The sequence below is a fragment of the Diceros bicornis genome, chromosome 1 (assembly GCF_020826845.1).
Source record: "Diceros bicornis minor isolate mBicDic1 chromosome 1, mDicBic1.mat.cur, whole genome shotgun sequence".
NCBI classification, from domain to species: domain Eukaryota; kingdom Metazoa; phylum Chordata; class Mammalia; order Perissodactyla; family Rhinocerotidae; genus Diceros; species Diceros bicornis.
This window is the reverse complement of record NC_080740.1, coordinates 73026353-73046973: the sequence shown is the minus strand read 5'-3', so window position 1 is coordinate 73046973 and position 20621 is coordinate 73026353. Positions and strand designations below refer to the sequence as shown.

Genomic DNA, 20621 nt, shown 5'->3' with positions numbered 1-20621 from the left:
AATCTCTATGTCTATGTGTTTGTTGTTGTTGTTGTTGTAATTTTTATCTTCTACATATGAGTGAAATCATACAGTGTTTGGCTTTCTCTGTCTGACTAATTTCACTTAGCATAATACCCTCAAGGTCCATCCATGTTGTCGCAAATGGCAAGATTTCATCTTTTTATGGCTGAGTAGTATTCCATTGTATATATATACCACATCTTTTTTATCCATTCATCCATCAATGGGTGTTAGGTTATTTCCAAGTCTTGGCTATTGTGAATAATACTGCCATGATTATAGGGGTTCAAATATCTTTTTGAATTAATGTTTCATGTTCTTTGGATAAATACTCAGAAATGGAATAGCTGGATCATATGGTAGTTCTATTCTTAATTTTTTGAGGAATTTCCATACTGTTTTCCACAGTGTCTGCACCAGTTTACATTCCCACCAGCAGTGTATGAGGGTTCCCCTTTCTCCACATCATCTCCAACACTTGTTATTTCTTGTCTATTTGATTATAGCCATTCTGGCTATATTTTGAGTTAAGATCTTCCAATCCTACTTTCCTTGTATGCATAGTGTAAAAGATTATACTTCCTTTACAGGTTTGTTGTTGGGATTATATGTGAACTAAACCTAGCACAAGGCTTAGCACATAGCTGCAGCTTAGTGAATATTAATTCCTTTCCATTTCCCTAACGACTAGGGATGTATGGAGGTAGAATGGACTGCTTGGAAGAAAATATGCAAGCAGAAGCTTGGCCATATATATCAACCTTTGGATGGATGTGTAAATTAGTGATCCTTTACTTGCCTTTCTTTTCCAAGATTCATGACTCTTCACGTTTCTGATTGAACCAGCTTTTCCAAGTAAACCATTCTTTTTTTTTTTTTTTTTTTTGCCTTGTATCAATCCACACAAGGGAAGGAGTTAAAATGAATGGTTATGCTAAGGCATATGCCCACCCTACTCATATGCTGGATGGGACCCACATAGCTTGGGGAAGGGTTGGTTCCACAAAAGAAGGGATGTTGATCAGGCAATGACAGGATACATCCACTACAACAGGTCATCTGTCTTCTGTGCTCCTCTAACGCTACTTGAATAACAACTACTTGACTAATAACTAACATTTGTTGGGTGTTCACTATTTGCCTGGTACTCTGCTAAATGCTTTCCACGGACCATCTCATTTAGTGCTGACAGCAATCCAAGATGTAGGTACTAATATCTCCATTTTATAGAGGGGTAGTTGAGCACAGAGAGGTTAAGTAAATTGCTCATAGCCACACAGCTGGTATGTGATCAAGATGGAACCCTGGTAGTCTGATTTCCCAGCCCACAGGAAATCACAGAAAATAAGGATGTTGATGCAGGGGTCATAGAGTGAGAAGAGACTTGCTGAATAGACCCGTATGGTTGACAACAAGCAGGAGAGGCTACCTTTCTGCCCCCACTAAAAGAACTCAGAAAATAGCTCCCTTCCCAGGTGAAAGTCATTTCCTGACCTCAAGAGAATACATAGCCGTAGACTGCCCAAGCTGGAGGAGATTTAGACATCTTACAACTGGTTATTTCTGAACACCATTTTAATGAAAATGCTTCCAACAGTGGAATTCTTTCTTACATAGGTTTTACTCTTAGGCTCAATAATCATCCCCTAAAGATGGGTTCCTCCTTGTCCTCTGACAGTGCTCGTACTCCTTCATGTGGTTCACTTGGCCCTTCATGATCTGACCTGGGCCTGTGTTCCAGCCCCTTCACTTGGCACTTCCACTTCTTCGCTCCTGATCTGAAGTCCAGCCATGGTGAAATTCACACGTACACACACACCAGTCATAATCCTTGGATCTTTACATGGTCTTATTGTTGATCTATACATAACTTTGTTTTATTTCATTCTGTTTCTTCATTTACCTTTTTTGGGAGGAGGTGAGAACATTTAGGTTCTAAATTTACTTTTAAACATTATAATAAACCCCTGTAAAGCAGAAATTCTTCAGTTAATCTAAAGTAGTAGCCTTGCTGTTATCACCACTGAATTTTTTTTTTTTTTTTTTTTTTTTTGTGAGGAGATCAGCCCTGTGCTAACATCCGCCAATCCTCCTCTTTTTTTGCTGAGGAAGACGGCCCTGGGCTAACATCTGTGCCTATCTTCCTCCACTTTATATGGGACGCCGCCACAGCATGGCCCGCCAAGCAGTGCGTCGGTGCGCGCCCGGGATCCGAACCAGCAAACCCCGGGAACCAGCGAACCCCGGGCCGCCGCAGCGGAGCGCGCGCACTTAACCGCTTGCGCCACCGGGCCGGCCCCTCACCACTGAACTTTTATGTGCTCTTCACTCTGCCTAAAATTCTTTCCACTCTACCCAACCCTCTCCAATGTCCTTTAGGTCTATTCTAAAAAAGTGTCCTTGACTTTCTTCTTCCATCTTCAAGACTGAGCTAGGAATCTTCACCCAACACTCCCATAGTGTTTTGTCTTTTCCCTGTCACATCTTATCACAACATGCTATATCGCCTGTTAACTTGCTTGTTTCCCACTAGGAGGCACTAGGCTGTGAGCTTATTGAGAACAAGAACGGTGGTCTAATAGTGCAGTCTCAGTGCTTAGCACAGTGCCTGGCACATAGCATGAACTCAATATCTCAGGGGTTGGTAAAATTTTTTGTTAAGACCAGACAGTAAATAGTTTTGGCTTTGCAAACTGTACAGTGTCTATTGTATTTACTCAACTCCGCCATTGTAGTGTGAAAGCAGCCACAGACAATATGTAAGCACATGAGCATGGCTGTATTGCGGTAAAACTTTATTTACAAAGATAGGTGGTGGGCTAGATTTGGTCCATGGGCCATATTTCACTAACCCCTGCTATAATTGATGAAGAAATGAACAAATACAAATGAACGAGTGGGATTATATTTAACCCCATTTACCAGAAAGGAAGTACTAGTTACCACAAAGACCTTTTTATCAGAAAACCTGGATTCTATTTTCTTCCTATTACTTAACAGTCTTCTATCTTCTATGGCCTCCAGTGGCCTTAACTTTAAAATGGGGCCTTACCTTCTCAGCTTAAAGATTTGAAACTGTCATGTCCTTAAGGGTAGGATCTATGCCTTATTTGTCTTTATTCCCAGAGCCTAGCAGAATTCCCACATGCCTAGAGTATAATAGATTGACAAGCACTTGCTGAATGATTGAAAGGCCAGGGTGAAGCAGGTAGTTGGACCACATAACAATGTAAATTCTTAAGACTGGAAAAACTTTAGTTATCCAGCTGAATTACCACTATGTAGAGGTCCTTCTAGGTTTAATAACTTGGGGTCTTTTGATTCCAAATGACTGAAAACCCAACACAAATTGGCTTAAGCCCAAAAGGTAGTTGATTGGCACATTGATGTGACTTGTTTCAGGGGCTCAAACCATGTCAAAGACCTAGGCTTCTCTATTTCTCCACTTGCCTGACTGGTTCTCTTATCAGGCAGACTTCACTCATTAGTGGCATGATGTCTAAAATTCAGGCTCATATCCTCACAGCTCAAAGACTAGTGGAAAATAGGGAGGGTCCCCATCTCTCAAAAGTCCCTGTAAATGTGCCAAGATTGTGTATCCTTGACTTTGTTTGAGTCACTTGTCCACCCTTGAGCCAAATACTATGGCCATGAATGAAATCAATACCACCTGAACTGCATTGCCTGAGAATGAGGGAGGACTGGCTCTCCAGCAGCAAACCTCCCTATGCAGAAAAAGAAGGTGGCAAAGACATGAAATACCTAGAACTGCTATGGACCCTCTCTCAAGAATAAAATGCATTGATACAGTAATACAAAGTGAGCATCCAATATTAGGATGTTTGTGAATTTCTTGAAGCTTGTCCATGGACCTTAACTTACAAAGAGAAGAAAACCAAGCTTAGTCTCTTTTTCTAGTGTGGGAATCTTTCCAGATACCAAATTACTATTAATATTTGCATTTCTAAAATAAAAGAATATGTGCATTCAGGGGCCGGCCTGGTGGCGCAAGCGGTTAAGTGCGCGCGCTCCGCTGCGGCGGCCCGGGGTTCGCTGGTTCGGATCCCGGGCGCGCACCGAAGTACTGCTTGGTAAGCCATGCTGTGGCGGCGTCCCATATAAAGTGGAGGAAGATAGGCACCGATGTAAGCCCAGGGCCGTCTTCCTCAGCAAAAAAAGAGGAGGATTGGCGGATGTTAGCTCAGGGCTGATCTCCTCACAAAAAAAAAAAAAAAAAAAAAAAAAAAAAAAGAATATGTGCATTTAAAAAATTAAACTTTATTTTAAAACAGCTTTAGATTTACAGAAAAATTATGAAGATAGTACAGAGAGTTCCCATACACTCCACACCTAGTTTCCCCTATTGTTAACATCTTACATTAGTGTGGTATATTTGTTACAATTGATGAACCAGTATTAACACATTATTATTAACCAAAGTCCAAAGATTTGCTTAGTTTTTACCTAGTGGCCTTTTTTTTGCAGGGTCCTATCCAGGACACCACATTACATTTCAGTGCTATGTCTCTTTAGGTTCCTCATGGCTGTAACAGTTTTTCAGGCTTTCCTTGTTTTTGATGACCTTGTCAGTTTTGAGAAGTGTTTGTCAGATATTTTGTAGGATGTCCCTCAATTTGGTTGTGTCTGCTGTTTTTCTCATGATTTCACTGGGATTATGGTTCTTGGGAGGAAGACAACACAAGTAAAGTGCCATTTACATCACATCACGTCAAGGGCGCATACTGTCAACATGACTTATCTCTGTTGATGTTGACCTTGATCGCCTGCCTGAGGTAGTGTTTGCCAGGTCTCTCCACCATGAAGTCAATCTTCGTTCTCCCTCTCCATACTTTTTTTTTTTTGGAAAGAAGACACTGTGTCCATCCCATTCTTCAGGAATGGGAGTCATGCTTCACTTCTTTGGCAGGGAGTGTCTACACAAATTATTTGGAATTCTTCTGGACAGAAGATTTTTCTCTTCCCTCCCCAACTTATTTGATTCAATCATTTATTTATATCAGTACAGATATTTATTTTATACCCTGGGTTATTATCCAGTGCTACTTTATTTATTTTGCTGCTCAGATTGTTCCAGCTTTGGTCATTGGCAGCTCTTTTGGTTGTCTCCTGTCTTCCTTTAACAATCCCATCATTGTGGGGTTTTGGGGGAGCACTTCCATACTTTCTAGCCAACAAGGTGCTCCAGACTCATGTTAAATATTTCCTGCTCAGTCCTAGAATCAGCTATTTCTCCAAGGAGTCCTGGTCCCATCTATTGGAGAATGGTATTTAGAAATTAAGATCTGGGTGCTAGGTGTGCTCAATATGTACATTTTAAAAGTAAAATTATTCTAAAAGGCTTATAACTAAAAAATAGTCAATTCCTTTCCCATTCCTTCCCATAAAATTTAAACTCTCTTGAGTTTTTTCTTCTATTTTTTCCCTCCATATTACTAATAATGTGCATATGCTGGTATTGCCTGATTGATCAATTTGAGACATTTTCTATTGACCTTCCTTAAAGGTGAATAGGGTTTGGCTTTCTTGTACTCCCACCCCACTTCCTCTCTGTCCATCTTCCCAATGCAGTCATATCACACTTTTGTGTTAATCCAGTAGCCACAGTTTATATTGTTATTACCATACAACTATCTTTCACATTGAGCAAATGTACTATAATTACATATTCTTTCTTGTACATTTTATCTTTTCTGATTGTAATAATTGCCTCATTTTTTCCTTTTCTTGATTTCTCAAGTGTCTATCAAAATTCATCCATAATGTTCCAACCTATCTGTCAAAGACCTACCAAATCTCTTTTCAAAATACCTAGATGCATGAGACAATCTTATCAGTTATGCTCACCACCACCACTCTAAACCTTATTCTTCTGCCCCTCTGCTCCAGCCTGGTTTGGTTATTATGGTAACTAGTCTCCAAAGATACTTCCCTTCCCCTCCAATGAACTTCCTAGTATTTCCTTTCTTGTATTGTTCCCTCTACTTGAATCTGTGGTGGCCTCATAACTTACCTTTTGATCAGTAGAATGCAGTGGAAATAATACTGAATCACATCTAAGGTTAGATTATAACCTCTGCAGATTCTTCCTGAGCCTGTTGGAATGCTCACTTTTGAAAAATCCAGATACTATGTAAGATCCATCTACTTTGAGACTGCCATACTGTAAGGAAGCTCAAGATGCCTTGTGGAAAGGCCATGTGGAGAGAGAGAGTTGCCTGTCCAGCCTCTAGCTCTTCTAGTCATCCTATCAATTTACTAGATGTGTGAGTGGAAAAAGTCATCTTGGATGTTATCTTTGTATCTTTCTCATGTTAAAGACCTTCTCCAAATGTCTAGTGATCCCTTGGTTGTCTATTCATATTTAAAGTGATGCACTAAAAACTAACTAGGAATTCTGCATATGACTGAGGCTCATTCACTGGTGACTTTATTGAAGGGGGATTGTGTGGTATTGTTGGGGGACACGCAAATATCAATATCTGTAAGTATTTTATTAGGGCCATTCAGTTTATCCAGAGATTAAATCCCCCAGTTTCCTGGGAATAGGATGCCACAGGTCAGTGGGCATTCGGGGGGAGGATTTTCTCCGGATCCCTCTATTTTCATTCCGTTCCCTTGTTTTCTGGCTTCTCTGAGTCCAGAGCCTCACCCGATATTTGTATTTTCACAAGTACCTTCAGTGTGAGCAATGTTGAATATTTGAGGCATGTTTGGTTACAATCAAAGGAGGATTTTTTCTTTTAAATCTAGAACATTTGTGCATCCTTAAATTCTCTCTCCAGGGCTGGGTAGGAACTGGCCACTGGTATGGTTGGTTTTATGGCTGCATTACCCTAAGAGTCACAGGTCAAAGGAGGGTGTAGTGACTAAGAGCATGGGCTTTTGGATCAGCAAGTCTTGGGCTTGAGTCCTGTTTGCAACTTTTTAGCTGTGAATGTCATTTATGTAACTCCCTTGTGCCTCAGTTTCCTCATCTGTTAAATGGGAAAAATAATATTATCTAGTTCTTAGAGTTGTGAGAATTAAATAATACATCTATACCACTTAGCAGAGTGCCTAGCATATAATTAAGCATTCAATAACCAATGAGGATGATATAAATCTGTAATATAAATCTTTAGAAATCACAGCTGGTTGGTGTGCATTGATTTGATTCCTCCTCTAACTAGTTCTGTGGTCCTGGATATGTCATTGAATCTGTAGAGTCCAGAAGGGCCATAAATATCATCTAGTTCAAGCCCTGTAACCTGGTTCATGAATTATCTTTCGTGCTCTTCCCCAGCAAGTGGCTTCATTAACAAGTGGTGGAATTGGCCCCAGACCTTAGGCTTGTTGTTACCTGAGCCTGTCTTGTAACGACAACAGTATGCTTCCTCTATTGAACCTCTTCTTTCCTTGTCCAATAAACTCTAATGGTGATTTTGGCTTATATGATGGTTGATTGCGGCTCTGCTTTTCTTTCTCCATTATCAGGGCAAAGGGGCCAACAGTCTGGGTGAAGGAGAACCCAGAATGGAAGCAGAGCCAAATGCCCGACTAACTTTCCCATGGCCACTATGAGGACCGTGTACATGTCCACACGTAAACAGCTACCCGTGAGGAGCGTTCATCGCATGTTGTTACAAGCTACACAGCAGCCAGGTGGGCCGTGGCTCACGCACAGCTTACACGCGCACATGCGTACAAGCACACACATGAGTGCTCATGCACGTGTAGGAAGTCCTGCTGTACGCATGGACAGAGGAGTACACGTACACCCATGCCATCAGTCCACACAGCAGCACACACACGCTAGTGGCCAGGAGAAAAGTGCTTAGCACATTTTATCGTGCATCCTGGATTGAGGGAGGCCATTCAGGATGGGGGAAAGGGAAGATTATGAGGCAAAAAGAGAAATGAAAGTAAAGGTCCCGCCCCGTCAGCATTAACTGGAGTATAAGAAATGGACTTTGGACAGACAGACAGACTCCTGGGGCCTGCCGACAGTCAAAATGTCTAAAAGACCTCTCGTTCTCTGGGTGCTGATTGAACTCGGGTGGCTTTGTCTGAGTAAGTGTTCTGAATCCTTCCATGCAGGGGTTCCTGGACAGCTTGGCATCCTGTGAGGGATTTCCGTGGCTGATCGGGCGTCAGTAAAGCAGAAGCCCACTTCTTTGAATCTCCCTAGGTTTTCTTCTTTGGAGGGTCTCTCTCCTTCCTTGTTACACAAGGTTTATCCTAAGACTGGTTTTGGGGTCTTACGGTGGGGTAATTTGTATTCATATAAGAAACGTCAATTTAAGAAGAAACACAGAAATAAGGAGTCAGATGAAGTGGGGAAAAGAATTTCCTCTGTAGGTATTATTAGCACAGTCAGGGCCGGAGGCATTTGTTCTGGTAAGAGCTCTTATTATAATTCTTATTTTTCTCTTTATTCTCAGGAGTTTTTGTTTGCTTTTTGTTTTGTCTTATTTTCCTGGGGATGAGGCTTCAAGGTGAGGTTTCTTTTCTGCACATTGTTTCCGGGTTTTGGACGATGCAAATCTATGTACCTGTGCATCCTGGGTGGTACAGGGCAAAATGTTCAGGGCTGAGCTGCAGCTGTGTCTTGGTCACTAACCATTGAGATTGTGAACGTGTCTGAATTGCTCTGGCTCTTCCAAGTACGAAATGAGGGGCCTGGATAAGACCAGTTACAACAATACGTGATTCTAGGACTAGATAATACTTAATTCCCTTGAAGTTTTAAAAGTTTGTAGTTATTTGCCCAAGTCTTTCAAATGTGCCATAAGACTTGGGAAAACACCTACATTCGAAGGAAGACATATGTGTTCTCTCTACCCCTTTGTCATGCTGTTCTTTCTGCCTTTCTTTCCTCTGTAACTCCATGCATCCTCAGGTCTCCACCTAAGTCAGGCTCTTCCTGAGCACCCAGAGCCTCCGGACTAGCGTAGGTGTTTCTGCTACGAGTTCCTGTCCTCCCTGGCGTCCCCTGTTGGAGAACTGGTCACCCGGTAGTAGTTGCTCACTTAACTGACTCTCTCCCCAAATACTCAGTAGGAGTTAGTGGAATGTAAGCAGTCCCTGTCACTTTCTTTACCAATGTTTTTTACTGTTCTTTGTCTTGTCCTGGGAATTTGAGGTGTGGAGAGTTTTTCTGTGCTGAAAGTTGCCAGAGTCTGTGTCCACCTTTCCTGCTACTGGCTGGACACTGATTGAGTGGGCTTCTCCAGCTTTTCTTGAAAGAGGCAGCACCTGGTGGCCTGTCTGTACCATTTGTACCTTTTCTAAAATGACCAATTCAGAAGAGAGAGAACCATGGAGGATCAATCAGAGCCAGATGTACTCTTAAAAGATGCCAAATCAAACGCTTCACTCTGTAGATGGTGAAACTGAGACTTGGATTGGAAAAGGGCCTTTCTTAAGGTCCCCAGCAAGAGAAGGAACCGAGCTTGCACCAGAACCAAGGTTGTACCCACCATCCTAGCTAATTCCCCCAAAGGGGAATTAATTTGATACCAACGATTCCTTTGCTCCAGGATACTTTTGCAGATGGAAGGAACAGTTTCTTGTCCTATTTCTAAATTCTGTAGAAGTGCTTGGTTACTTGTACTAATACTTTGTTAATTTCATGTGGCATTTGATACTTCATCTCATATGAACCATAGAACTATTTCTGAGGGGAGCATAATCTCTCCTCTTTGTCTTATGATGATAATGAGGTCAGGGTTATTGTGCCTTTCCTCTAAGAACACAAAAGCAGTGGCTGGCAGAATGAGGTTTTTCATGTAAGCCGAATGGGTGTTTTTCTGCCACACCAAATTGCCTGCTTACTTTTTTTAACAGTAATTTTTGATTAGATGACTAATACAGAAACAACCTTAGTGGAAAAAATTAAAATGTTATAAAGCTAAAATCCCTTTTGACTACTACCTCCAGCCCAGTCCCTTTCCCCTGATCATCGAGGTGACTGAAGAATGAGTCGGGTGTATGTCTCACCGGACACTATTATACGCACTTCCCTTCATACGTCTGCACCCACAACAAAATGCAAACTGTCTTATTTATTTATTTTATAAAATGGTTTTATATTTTATGCATTGCTTTGGAATTTGCCCTTTTCACACATGAATAAGGCTTGGAGTTTTCATGCCCATTGATATAGATCTCTCTAATCCTATTAATCTTCTACATATGATTCCATGGAGGGAATATGCCACAGTTTAGCCATTCTTCATATACACATTGTCCGTTCCATTCACATATATATGAGGGCTGCAGTAAATATTTGCAAACAGGTTTCCTTGCACACGTCTGTTTTTCCAGGGTGGATAACAACACATGAAATTCCTCAGGCTTAGCTAAGACACGTGTATGCTGAGTATTAATAGAAACTGCCAAATTACTCCACAGTGTGGCTGTACCAACTCACACTCCATTTCTCTCCAGTTTACTCCAGTAGGCTAAGTCATTTTTTAGGTCCCTGTCTGGCCAACACTTGATACTATCACATTCTAAATTTTTGCCACTCTAATAGATGAAGTTTACTGGTCTTATCTGTGAATTGCCTGTTAAGTCCTTTGCCAGTTTTACCATGGCAGCCCCATGGCAATCATAAAGAAATCATAAAGAAAATTTTATTACAGATAAACAAAAAATATAACACTACAAAAAAACAATCAACTAACAAAGGAAGAAATCAAGAGAAGAAGAAAGGACCTAAAGAACTACAAAACAGACAGAAAACAGTTAACAAAATGGCAATAGTAATTCTCTACCTATCAATAATTACTTTAAATGTAAATGGATTAAATTCCCCAATCAAGACACATAGAGTGGCTGAATGGATTAAAAAAACAAGATCCAACTGTAAGCTGTGTACAAGAGACTCACTTTAGCTTTAAGGACACACATAGGCTGAAAGTGAAGGTATGAAAAAAGATATTCCACACAAATTGTAACCAAAAGAGAGCAGAGGTCGCTATACTTATATCAGACAAAATAGATTTTAAGTCAAAAACTGTTACAAGAGACAAAGGTCATTATACAATGATAAAAGTGTCAATTTATTTGGGAAGATGTAACAATTATAAATATATATTCACCCAACATTAGAACACCTAAATATATAAAGAAAATATTAACAGACTGAAGGGAAAAAAAGACAGCAATACAATAATGGTAGAAAACTTCAATACTCCACTCTCAACAATGGATAGATCATCCAGATAGAAAATCAATAAGAGAACAGCAGACTTAACATTTACACCAAATTGACCTAACAGAAGACATGTACAGAACGTTCCTTTCAACAGCAGCAGAACACACATGCTTCTCAAGCACACACCAAACATTCTCTAGGATAGATCACATGTTAGGCCACAAAACAAGTCTTAACAAATTCAAGAAGATTGAAATCATATCAATATTTTTCCTGAACACAAAGGTATGAAACTGGAATTGAATAATAGGAATAAAATTGAAAAATTCACAAATGTGTGGAATTAGACAACACACTTCTGAACAACCAATGGATCAAAGGAAAAATCAAAAGGGAAATAAAAGAAATATACTGAGACAAATGAAAATGAAAACATAACATATCAAAACTTATGGGATGCACTCTTTTCTTACTGAGTAGTGGGATGCCTCCTTCTATGCTATGATACTTGGGAAAACGAACTGTTGAATCTCCAGTAGAAATAATTCTTGTACCTTTTTAAAATTAATTTACCCAACATTCATAGGAACTAACTCATATTTTAGAAGTTATTAGTTTTAGGTGCATGTGTTCTGTGTTGCTAACACAGCTGAGGGTGATGACAAGGAATTTCTTATTTTTTTCCTGGCTTCATAGTGGGCAAAATGGGCTTCCATAGCATTTTACAATCTGGGAAACATTTCCACTGTGACAAAGTGAAGAGACTGTGAGCTCAGGGAAGTCTCCAGGCTGGTCTCAATTTGGAATGACCTTCGTCATGAAAGCCAACTGTGATAAACTCAGGAAGCACAATGTTTTGCTTACTATGTAGCGACTCTTAGGGCTGTGCCGGCCTTCTCCTGGAGAGGGGTAACTGAACGTTCCTGACACCTGGGTCAGGGAGGAACAGGGTACTGCTGGCCATGTCTTATACAACTTAGCCAACTGGGTCAACAAAATTTGTGAATAGAGAGTCTCACAGGAGGGTACTTTGGAGAAAATAATGAGCAGAGACCTAGGTACCAAGAGGGAGCAGGATGTGGTCTTGATGATTTGAGCTTCAGCCTGCCTGGCTCTCACTTCAATAGCTTTTATTTGGTTTATAACAATCGCTGATGCTCAATTAAACCAGTGGGCTTAACATTTGCAGCAGTGAAAATGTTTTGCAGATTCTCAAAGATGAAACTAACCTTAGGAGAGCTTGTCTAGTGGTCCTCAAACCCTGGGTGAGTGGCCAATAATAACGGAATGACCTAGAGAACTTGGTTATGTACATTTCCGTGGGCCTTGGCTTCAGTGATTCTGACTTGGGCAATCAAGTATTTTTAACAAGCTCTCTAGGTCATGCTGATGAACAGCTGAGGCTGGGGAACATGGATACTTCATTTTAGAAATCGTGATACCTTCCATCTCATAGCTAATATGGTAAAACTAACCCTCCAGCATTTTTGTATGTCACAGCTGCCATTCTAGATAATTCCTGTGGTCCCTTCCAGTCCTAACATTAAAAGAATCCTTCAACTCCACCTAACTTCATATTCTCCAGCAATAAATAAATGGTCCAGAGCAATTAATTTCTATTTCTAATACTAAAAGGAGAGAAGAACAACGGAATATAATTCAACAGCCTATCTTCCTGCCATAGCACTCTCTGGATTGGAAGACAGAGGGAGGCTCATTTGAGGCATTCGAGTTAGCAGTCCATGATCACTGCTTAATGAGATACAGTGGGTAGAGTGTTGTTTTTGGACCTGTTTATATGAGTTAGTGGAATTGGGTTAAAGGATCAAGATTTTTCACAGGAGAGTTTATTGGCTTATTGAACGGTACTCAAGATCAGAGTTTTTAAATCAGCAAAAAGGTCTTGCTGCAGAGATGAGTTCAGAGACTCAGGGGAGCCAACTGTCTCCACTTGGGGGATGGAAGTGTGTTAAGTTAGGAGCTCAGCAGCAGTGAAGGGCACATCAGAATTTAGGCTAAAGAAACACATAGGCTATGACTCTCTTCATCTTCCTGAAAGCATCTATCTACGCAATCACTGTGTAACATATTTGAGAAATTTTAGTACCACACAACCTAGTTTTCTCATCTTTCCTCATAGCTTCAACCGCATCAGAGATTGTCGTGAGAGCATATTTGGGTCAGACGGTGACTTTGCCCTGTATGTACTCCTCCTGGTCTCAGAATGGCAACAGCATGTGCTGGGGCAAAGGCCAGTGTCCCAACTCCAAATGCAATGAAGAGCTTCTCCACACTGATGGGAGTAGGGTGCTCTGGAGCAAGTCGTCAAAATACAAACTTCAGGGGAATATCCAGAGAGGCGATGTCTCCTTGACCATCTCTAACACCAACGAAGCCGACAGCAGTGTGTACTGCTGCCGCATAGAGGTGCCTGGCTGGTTCAACGATGTGAAAAAGAACATTCGCCTGCAGCTGAGTAGAGGTGAGCCCGCAAAGAGGCTGCTGTGTGTGGAGGAAGAGAGTCAGTGGTTAATGAGTGATGGATTCAGTGAGTGCTGTTGGAGAGACTGTAGCTGCTTAACCAAATAGTGGGCGGATTAAATCTGAGATGTGTTGCTATGACTAGAGGAGCCGTGGTATGGTGCAATGCCCATGGGGGCCAAGAAGGCCACAGAAATGAATGAGTGTGTGTTGGGGTTCGGGAAGGGAATCAGTGAATTGCAGGGTCAATCTGAAGAGGGCAGCTGCTTCTTAGTTAGCGTATTGTTGCCTTGCAGAAACTTGGGTCCAGTGTTTACGGATTTCTCAATTTTTATGTGAACTATATTGATTTTTGCACGTTGGGAAAGATTTCAAAATTAAAAAAAAATACTGCGTAAACTAAATAAAATGTGTCCCTGGGTCATCTTCAGCTCATAAGCCAATAGTGTGTGACTTCTGGCAGAGGGAAAGGGCGTGGGATTTGGAGAAAGTCATACTAGTTTTCAGGTGTTCTTTCCTCCTCTTACTATCATTGCTTTTGATGAAATTTGGAATATGGCAGAACTCCTCAAGATGTAAGTTGCATGGAGGGCAGGCTATAGTTGAATTATGTTAATGATAATCATCTTTCCTGCTTGTCTGGAATGGAGTTTCTCAAAGTAAGCTCTGTTTTCAATCTGCGTCAATAATGGAGGATTCTTGAGCTCTATTCCTAACTGGATTGGCATCTTGGAAGGCAGGGTCTGGATATCTATACACTTAACAAGCTTCTCAGGTGATTCAAATGCACTCTAAAATTTGAGAACAACTGATGTGGATACTTCTAATCAGAGAACTTTCATACACATTAGTATATTTTTCTCTCAAAGTAACTTTGTGAGATAGAAGGTATTACTCTGATTTATTGAAGATAAATGATGCCAATCCAAGTCTTCTTCTTTCAAGCCTGGTATAACCAGCTATTGTTTTATAAAGTACTTGTTGACCTCAGCACTCTGTGGAGTCATTTCTAAGTTCACTTGAAACTAATGGGGTCTCTCTGGTCCATTAGAGTTAATAGATATTTGGTGTATTTAAGAGAAGGGGGTATCTGTAGAATAACTGTGGCTAATGAACCCAAATTCAAATGGTTAGAGGTGAGTTGTGTTGGCATGAACTAATCTTTAACATCTGAAAGAGACTACATTCTCACCCTATGTTGCATACTTTGGGCTCACTTTATTTTCAGATTTTAATTTTAATTTTATTTCATTGTGGAAAGAACACCTAAAATGAGTTCTATCCTACCTTAATAAATTTTCAAGTGCACAATATATTATTGTTAACTGTAGGTGCAATGTTGTGCAGCAGATCTCTAGAGCTTATTCATCTTGCTTGACTGGAATTTTGTATTTGGGCTCACTTCAGATGCAATCCTTAATTCACTCATCCATGCAATGTTTATGGAACACCTACTACGTGCCAGCACTGTGGTAGGTATTATATTTGTAGCAGAGAACAAAATAAATACCAGATTTTCCCTTTATGGGGCTAACAGTCTAGTGGGAGAAGCAGGTGTTAAACAATAGTCACCAAATAAATGTGTAGTTATGAAATGCAAGAAATGCTGTCAAGGTAAAGTACGAGAGCGCAAAACCAAGAGACCTAATTCTTATTAGAATATGGATGACCTCCTTGCAGAAGTGTCCTTTTGGCTGAGACATGAAAGTTAAGTAGGAGTTAGCCTATTGAACAGAGAGACTAGGAAGCAGCAGGTTCAAAGTTCCTCCAGCCAGAAGGTCACTCTTCAAAGAACTGAAGAAAGGCCGGTGGGCTGGGGAAAAGTGAGATGAGTAGAGTGGAGACATGAGATTGGAAAGAAAGACAGAGCCAGATCAGGTGGAGTTACGCAGGCCAAGGTTGGGAGTTGGGTTCTTTATCTTAAGGGCAAGGAGGACCCAGTAAAAAGTTTTAAGCAGGGGACCGACATAATTACATTTGTCATTTTAAAAGATTACTCTAGCCAATGTGTGAAGAACAGATTCGAAAGGTCAAGAGTAGAGGCAAGAAACGCAATTTTCGTGGGCACTACAATGGTCCTGGCCAGTGGACCAGGTGAGGGCCACAGAAAAGGAGAGAAACGGATGGATCCCAGATATATTTGTATTGTTTCCCTTTTCCTCCATCTCCACTTAGTATCAGACATATCTTCTATTGGTTACAGCTACAACAACCACCGAGTCAAGAACAACTCGTCGCCCAACCACCACCACTGCTATGACGACAAGCACAGCTGTGCTTCCAACAACAGTCATGACGACACCTGACCTCACAACTGGAACACCACTTGAGACAAAAACCACCACTGCCCTCACAACAATGGCAACCACATGCTCTCCAACAACACTGAGTAACCTTCCTGAGGCAACCACAATTCTTCTGATCACTGAGCCCTCCCCAGAAGGGCCTTTCCTCACTGAAGGTACGTAGTACAATTGGCCATTCTTTCCCTTCTGCTGGTCAGATGTATCTTAGTTCCTTTGGAACAGGGTTCTCCCACTGAATGGGGCAGCCCAGAAACTTGCTTGTGTGTGTGTGTGTGTGTGTGTGGGTGTGTGTGTGTGTGTATTAGTTTGCTAGAGCTGTGGTAACAAATACCACAGAATGGGTGCCTTAAACAACAGAAATTTATTTTTTCACAATTCTGGAGGCTAGAAGTCTGAGATAAAGGTGTCAGGAGGGTTGATTTCTTCTGGGGCCTCTTTATTTGGTTTATAGATGGCCATCTTCTCCCTACGTCATCACATGGTCTTCTCTTTGTGCATGTCTGTTTCCTAATCTCCTCTTCTTATAAAGACACCAGTAATATTGGATTAGGGCCCATTCATATAACCTCATTTTACCTTAATTACTTCTTTCTCCACATACAGTCACATTCTTAGGTACTGGGGGTAAGAATGTCAACATATAAATTTGGGGGGGATACAGTTCAGCCCAAAATTGTGCATTTGTGTGTGTGTGTGTCTGTGTGTGTGTGTGTGTGAGGATGTGGTTTCACTAAATCTTCCTTTTCTTTGTTTTATGGTTTCCTTTTTGTTTTTTTCCTGTTTTTTTCTTTTGTGTTTTTGAAAAGTCAGCTTTTTTGGCTCTCCAATTGACCTTCCAGGAGTCTTGGAGACGTTTATTGAAGAAGCAGGAAATGTCACCCTGGGTCAGATTCTAGTTCCGTCCTGCCGGGGGTTAATTCTCTGCTTGGGCATCAAAGATTGGTTGAGGAAAGCCCTTAAAGGCCTTAAAATATCCCCTGATGATGAACTGGTTCTACGCTTGTTTCCTCTTTCTTTTTTCTTCTGAATCTTTCTTGATCCTCATCTTGGACCTCTCACTGAGTTACTAGCTCCGTTACTTACAGGGACTTATCAAAGCTCCCACCGTGTTTCAACCTCTGATTCTCAGGTAAGAATATTGGAAAACCATCATAGGATAGTTTGAAGGCTTTCTTAGGTATTTCAACTGCCTCGGTAAGACCTGGCTTATCTAAATAGCTTTACAGTATTGAATTGGTTAATTCTATTATACTCTGAGTAGTCACCTAAAATCCGTGAACTATAAACCAATCAATTTTTGTACGTATTTTTTATTCTTTTGGCCTTTAAAATCTTAAAATACAACATTTGTAATTTTTTCCCTTGATTCTAAAAATTACTTGCAATCCTTGAAGAAAACCTGAAATATATAGAAAAGCACGAAGACAACTATAAAAATAGACCTGAATCCCACCACTCAGCACAAACACTTATTTTTTAGCTGCCTTTTATCAAACTTTTTTTCTCTTCCAGAATCAGAAACTTTCCCTCCCTCCAGTGACTCCCAGACACCCTCTGAGGTGACTTCCGGAGACACTGCCTTGTTCACATCTGAAGGTATGTGGACACGTGCTCTCCCCTCTTCTCTTCTCATCCTTTGGATTAAGGAGAATAAAATGTTGTTGAATCAGATGACTAGAGATAACTTTTGGGTCCTGTGTGCCATGAAGCCCACCTAGGACAAATTGGTGTCAGGGCAGCATTTGTGGTTCATTCATTCTTGTGACTTGAGAGAGAGAGACAGACAGGCAGACAGACATCGACGTTGATTTGTTTGTGCAATTCTCCACGGTGGCATGTGTCTAGAATATCTGCCTTTCCACTCTGGGCTAGGTGGTGCTTAGCTGTCTCATCCTAATTCTAAGCACACCAATCTTCTTTTGTTGACCTCATTGGCTTTTTATAGTGGAGGGAGAATTCTTTCATTCATTTGTCCTTTTATCCACCCGTCAAGACTTCTTTAGGATTTACTAGGGCCCTGGGGCAGAGAATACCCTAAAAATAAGACAAGCACCTTGAGGGTGCTAGAGAGGACTGCCCAGGCTTCACTGCCAGTTCTACTCCTTTTTGTCGGGGATCTCTGGCCTTGGTTTATTCCTAGGTTTGTTGTAGAATTGTATAACTTCACACATGCAAAAGCCTTACATGGCACACAGTAGGCACTTAAATTGTAGATGTTCCCTCAATGAGGCTTATAGTCAAGTGGGAGAAAACAGACACCTGTGGGGTAAATAAATCAAGGCTTGTGATAGTACAACACAGGGAGGCAGTACAGTAGAGTGGCTCATGTGTGTGCTCTGACATGACACTGCCTGGGTACAAATCCTGCCTCTTACCTGCTGTGTGACTTTGAGAAAGTTACTTAATCTCTCTGGGCCTTGGCTTCCTCATTGGTAAAATGGGAATAGTAGTGACACGTATCCTATGTCTCTTTCTGAGGATTCAATGAGAGATGGCATGTAGATCACTTAGAACAATGTCCAGCATGTACTAAATACCCAGTAAACATTAGCTCTTCTTTTTTATGACAAAAGTCAGTTTAGGGGACAGTGGGCCACCAAAAATAGGAAGATAAGCATTTATCTAAGTTTGTTTTCTCTTTTCCTTTGTTTTTTCCAGAGTCCAAAGATTGGGTTCCGCAGTCAACATCCCAGGCATCGATGTGGGAAATGAGTGACTTGGTGACTTCTCCTCAGCCAAGAGGTGAGGGGGCTGTGTTCCCGAGAGTGGTTTGTCTTTGGCCCCGGGGACAGTCTGTCATCTGCCTGCTTGTCTTGGGATTCAGCTATTTTGGTTCCACTGTGGTCACGTCTTACATCCTCCAGCAAGCTGGGATGAAAGTGAAACACGCTAAAGGAATCAGTGCCGGCTTCTTCCTTCCCCACTTACTCCTTCATCCCCCTGCTGGGATCCCCCTTCTTCCTCAGCCGCTTCTGACTTGAAGCTAGGAATGCTAGTAGGAAAATCACCCATTCACTTTTCAAAATATTATTAACTTATTTTAAATTACACAAATAGCACACTAATGTATTTTTGTTAGGGATACATAAAAAAAGGTAGAAATAAAATTCTCTTTGACTTCCTGTCTTTAATCCCAGCCCATCCTCTGAGATAATCACTGCTGTTAGTTGAAGATGATCATTCTTCAGATCTTTTTCTATTCCCAATGTGTGTGCATAGATACAGAAATATACAGTTTGTTTTGTGTGTGGGTTTTTAAAAAATGCTATCACACTGTACGCAGCCTTCCGCGTTTTGTTTTATTCATCTAACATTATGCGCTGGGCCACTTTCTTCTTGGGTCCGTGTAGATCTGCACCATCATGTTAAATTGCTGTATAGTATTTTACACTACAAATACTTATAGTATCCATTGCCCATTGAGGGGCATTTAGGTTGTTCCAATGTTTCATTATCATAAATAGTTGGCAGTGAACATTCCTGTATGTTGAGTGTCTCCTTAAGTGTTTATGCAAGTGTTTCTCTAGCTAGGGCGGTGACCGAGAAGGAGAAATGCTAGCTGAAAGAAGTGTGCACTTTTAAATTTAATAACTGTTACAAAATTGTTCTCCGGAAAAGGCTGTGCCAATTTATTTTCCCACCCAGGGAGTATCTGCTTTCTCATATCCTCCCTCCACTTGATATGACCATTTGTTTAATTTTTTCAATCTCCTGAGAAAATGTCATCTCCTTCCTTTGTTGTTCTGATTAACACAGAGTTTAAGTGTCTTTTTTATATGTTTATTAGCCAGAAAACAGCCATCCTTTAACTCTGTGAAGGAGGCAATGTAACACCACTCACAAAGTCTCGGAAGATAGAATTGGAGGGGACAGACAAAAGTGAGTGGAAAAGGGACAGGTTTTGAAGGAAGACTATGCATCAAGATGAAATGCCAGGGTGCTCTAACGTGGAAAAGCTTTGGCATGCACTGACTCAGACAGCGGGAAGACGGAAAATCAGGACTGGTTGTTGATAACTTAAGGAAACAGGGCTCCGAAGATCCAAATGATCTTTGTCCGTGGGATGGGTAAGGGTGGGGGTCTATTTTCCGGCAGAAGAGAAGGTAGCAACTAGAAAAGGGATGCAGAGTGGACAAGGAGTTTTCAAAGTGTTATCATTTATGCCTTTTAAGTCTTGGACTATTCTACATTGATTTGCAAGGGAGCAAGAGGTCATCTGATGTTTTACCCTCTTCTATAGTACTCCTGATAATTTTCATTTCACTCCTCCTTGATAAATCCCAGAAGAGAAAGAATGCTTGCTGTAATATCCATAGGCTGCACTGCTGAAGGGGAGCTTGTTATAGGGAGGTCTGTCAGTCTCCATGTAACATCTACTCATTATGGAAGAAACTAGGGTTTATTGAGCACATATCTTGTGCTGGTGCAGTGCCAAGCTGTTCTCATGGGCCACTTCATTCAATCTCTCTTTGGCAGATGCTCACATCCCTATTTTATGTAACTTTCCCAAGGCCACACAGCTCTCAGGTACCAGATCCAGGAAGTCGAGCTCTGATTCCACTGTCTTTCCCTCCCCTCCCACCAAAGCCCCAGTAGATAGTTGTATGTCATAGCTGCACATCCTTCTAGTTGCTGTATGTGGGATGCGGCCTCAGCATGGCCGGAGAAGT

The 20621-nt window shown here is 41.2% G+C and overlaps 1 protein-coding gene across 1 annotated transcript in view; it reads left to right on the top strand.

The window, feature by feature from the left end:
* The first annotated feature begins 7580 nt into the window (after positions 1-7580).
* TIMD4 (T cell immunoglobulin and mucin domain containing 4) overlaps positions 7581-20621 on the top strand; it is a 33949-nt gene continuing 20908 nt past the window's right edge. Inside the window, exons 1-5 of the mRNA XM_058551176.1 lie at positions 7581-7665; positions 13305-13646; positions 15849-16106; positions 17464-17547; positions 18610-18693. Of these exons, the coding sequence (XP_058407159.1) occupies positions 7581-7665; positions 13305-13646; positions 15849-16106; positions 17464-17547; positions 18610-18693 (853 nt within the window). The remainder of the gene's footprint in view (positions 7666-13304; positions 13647-15848; positions 16107-17463; positions 17548-18609; positions 18694-20621) is intronic.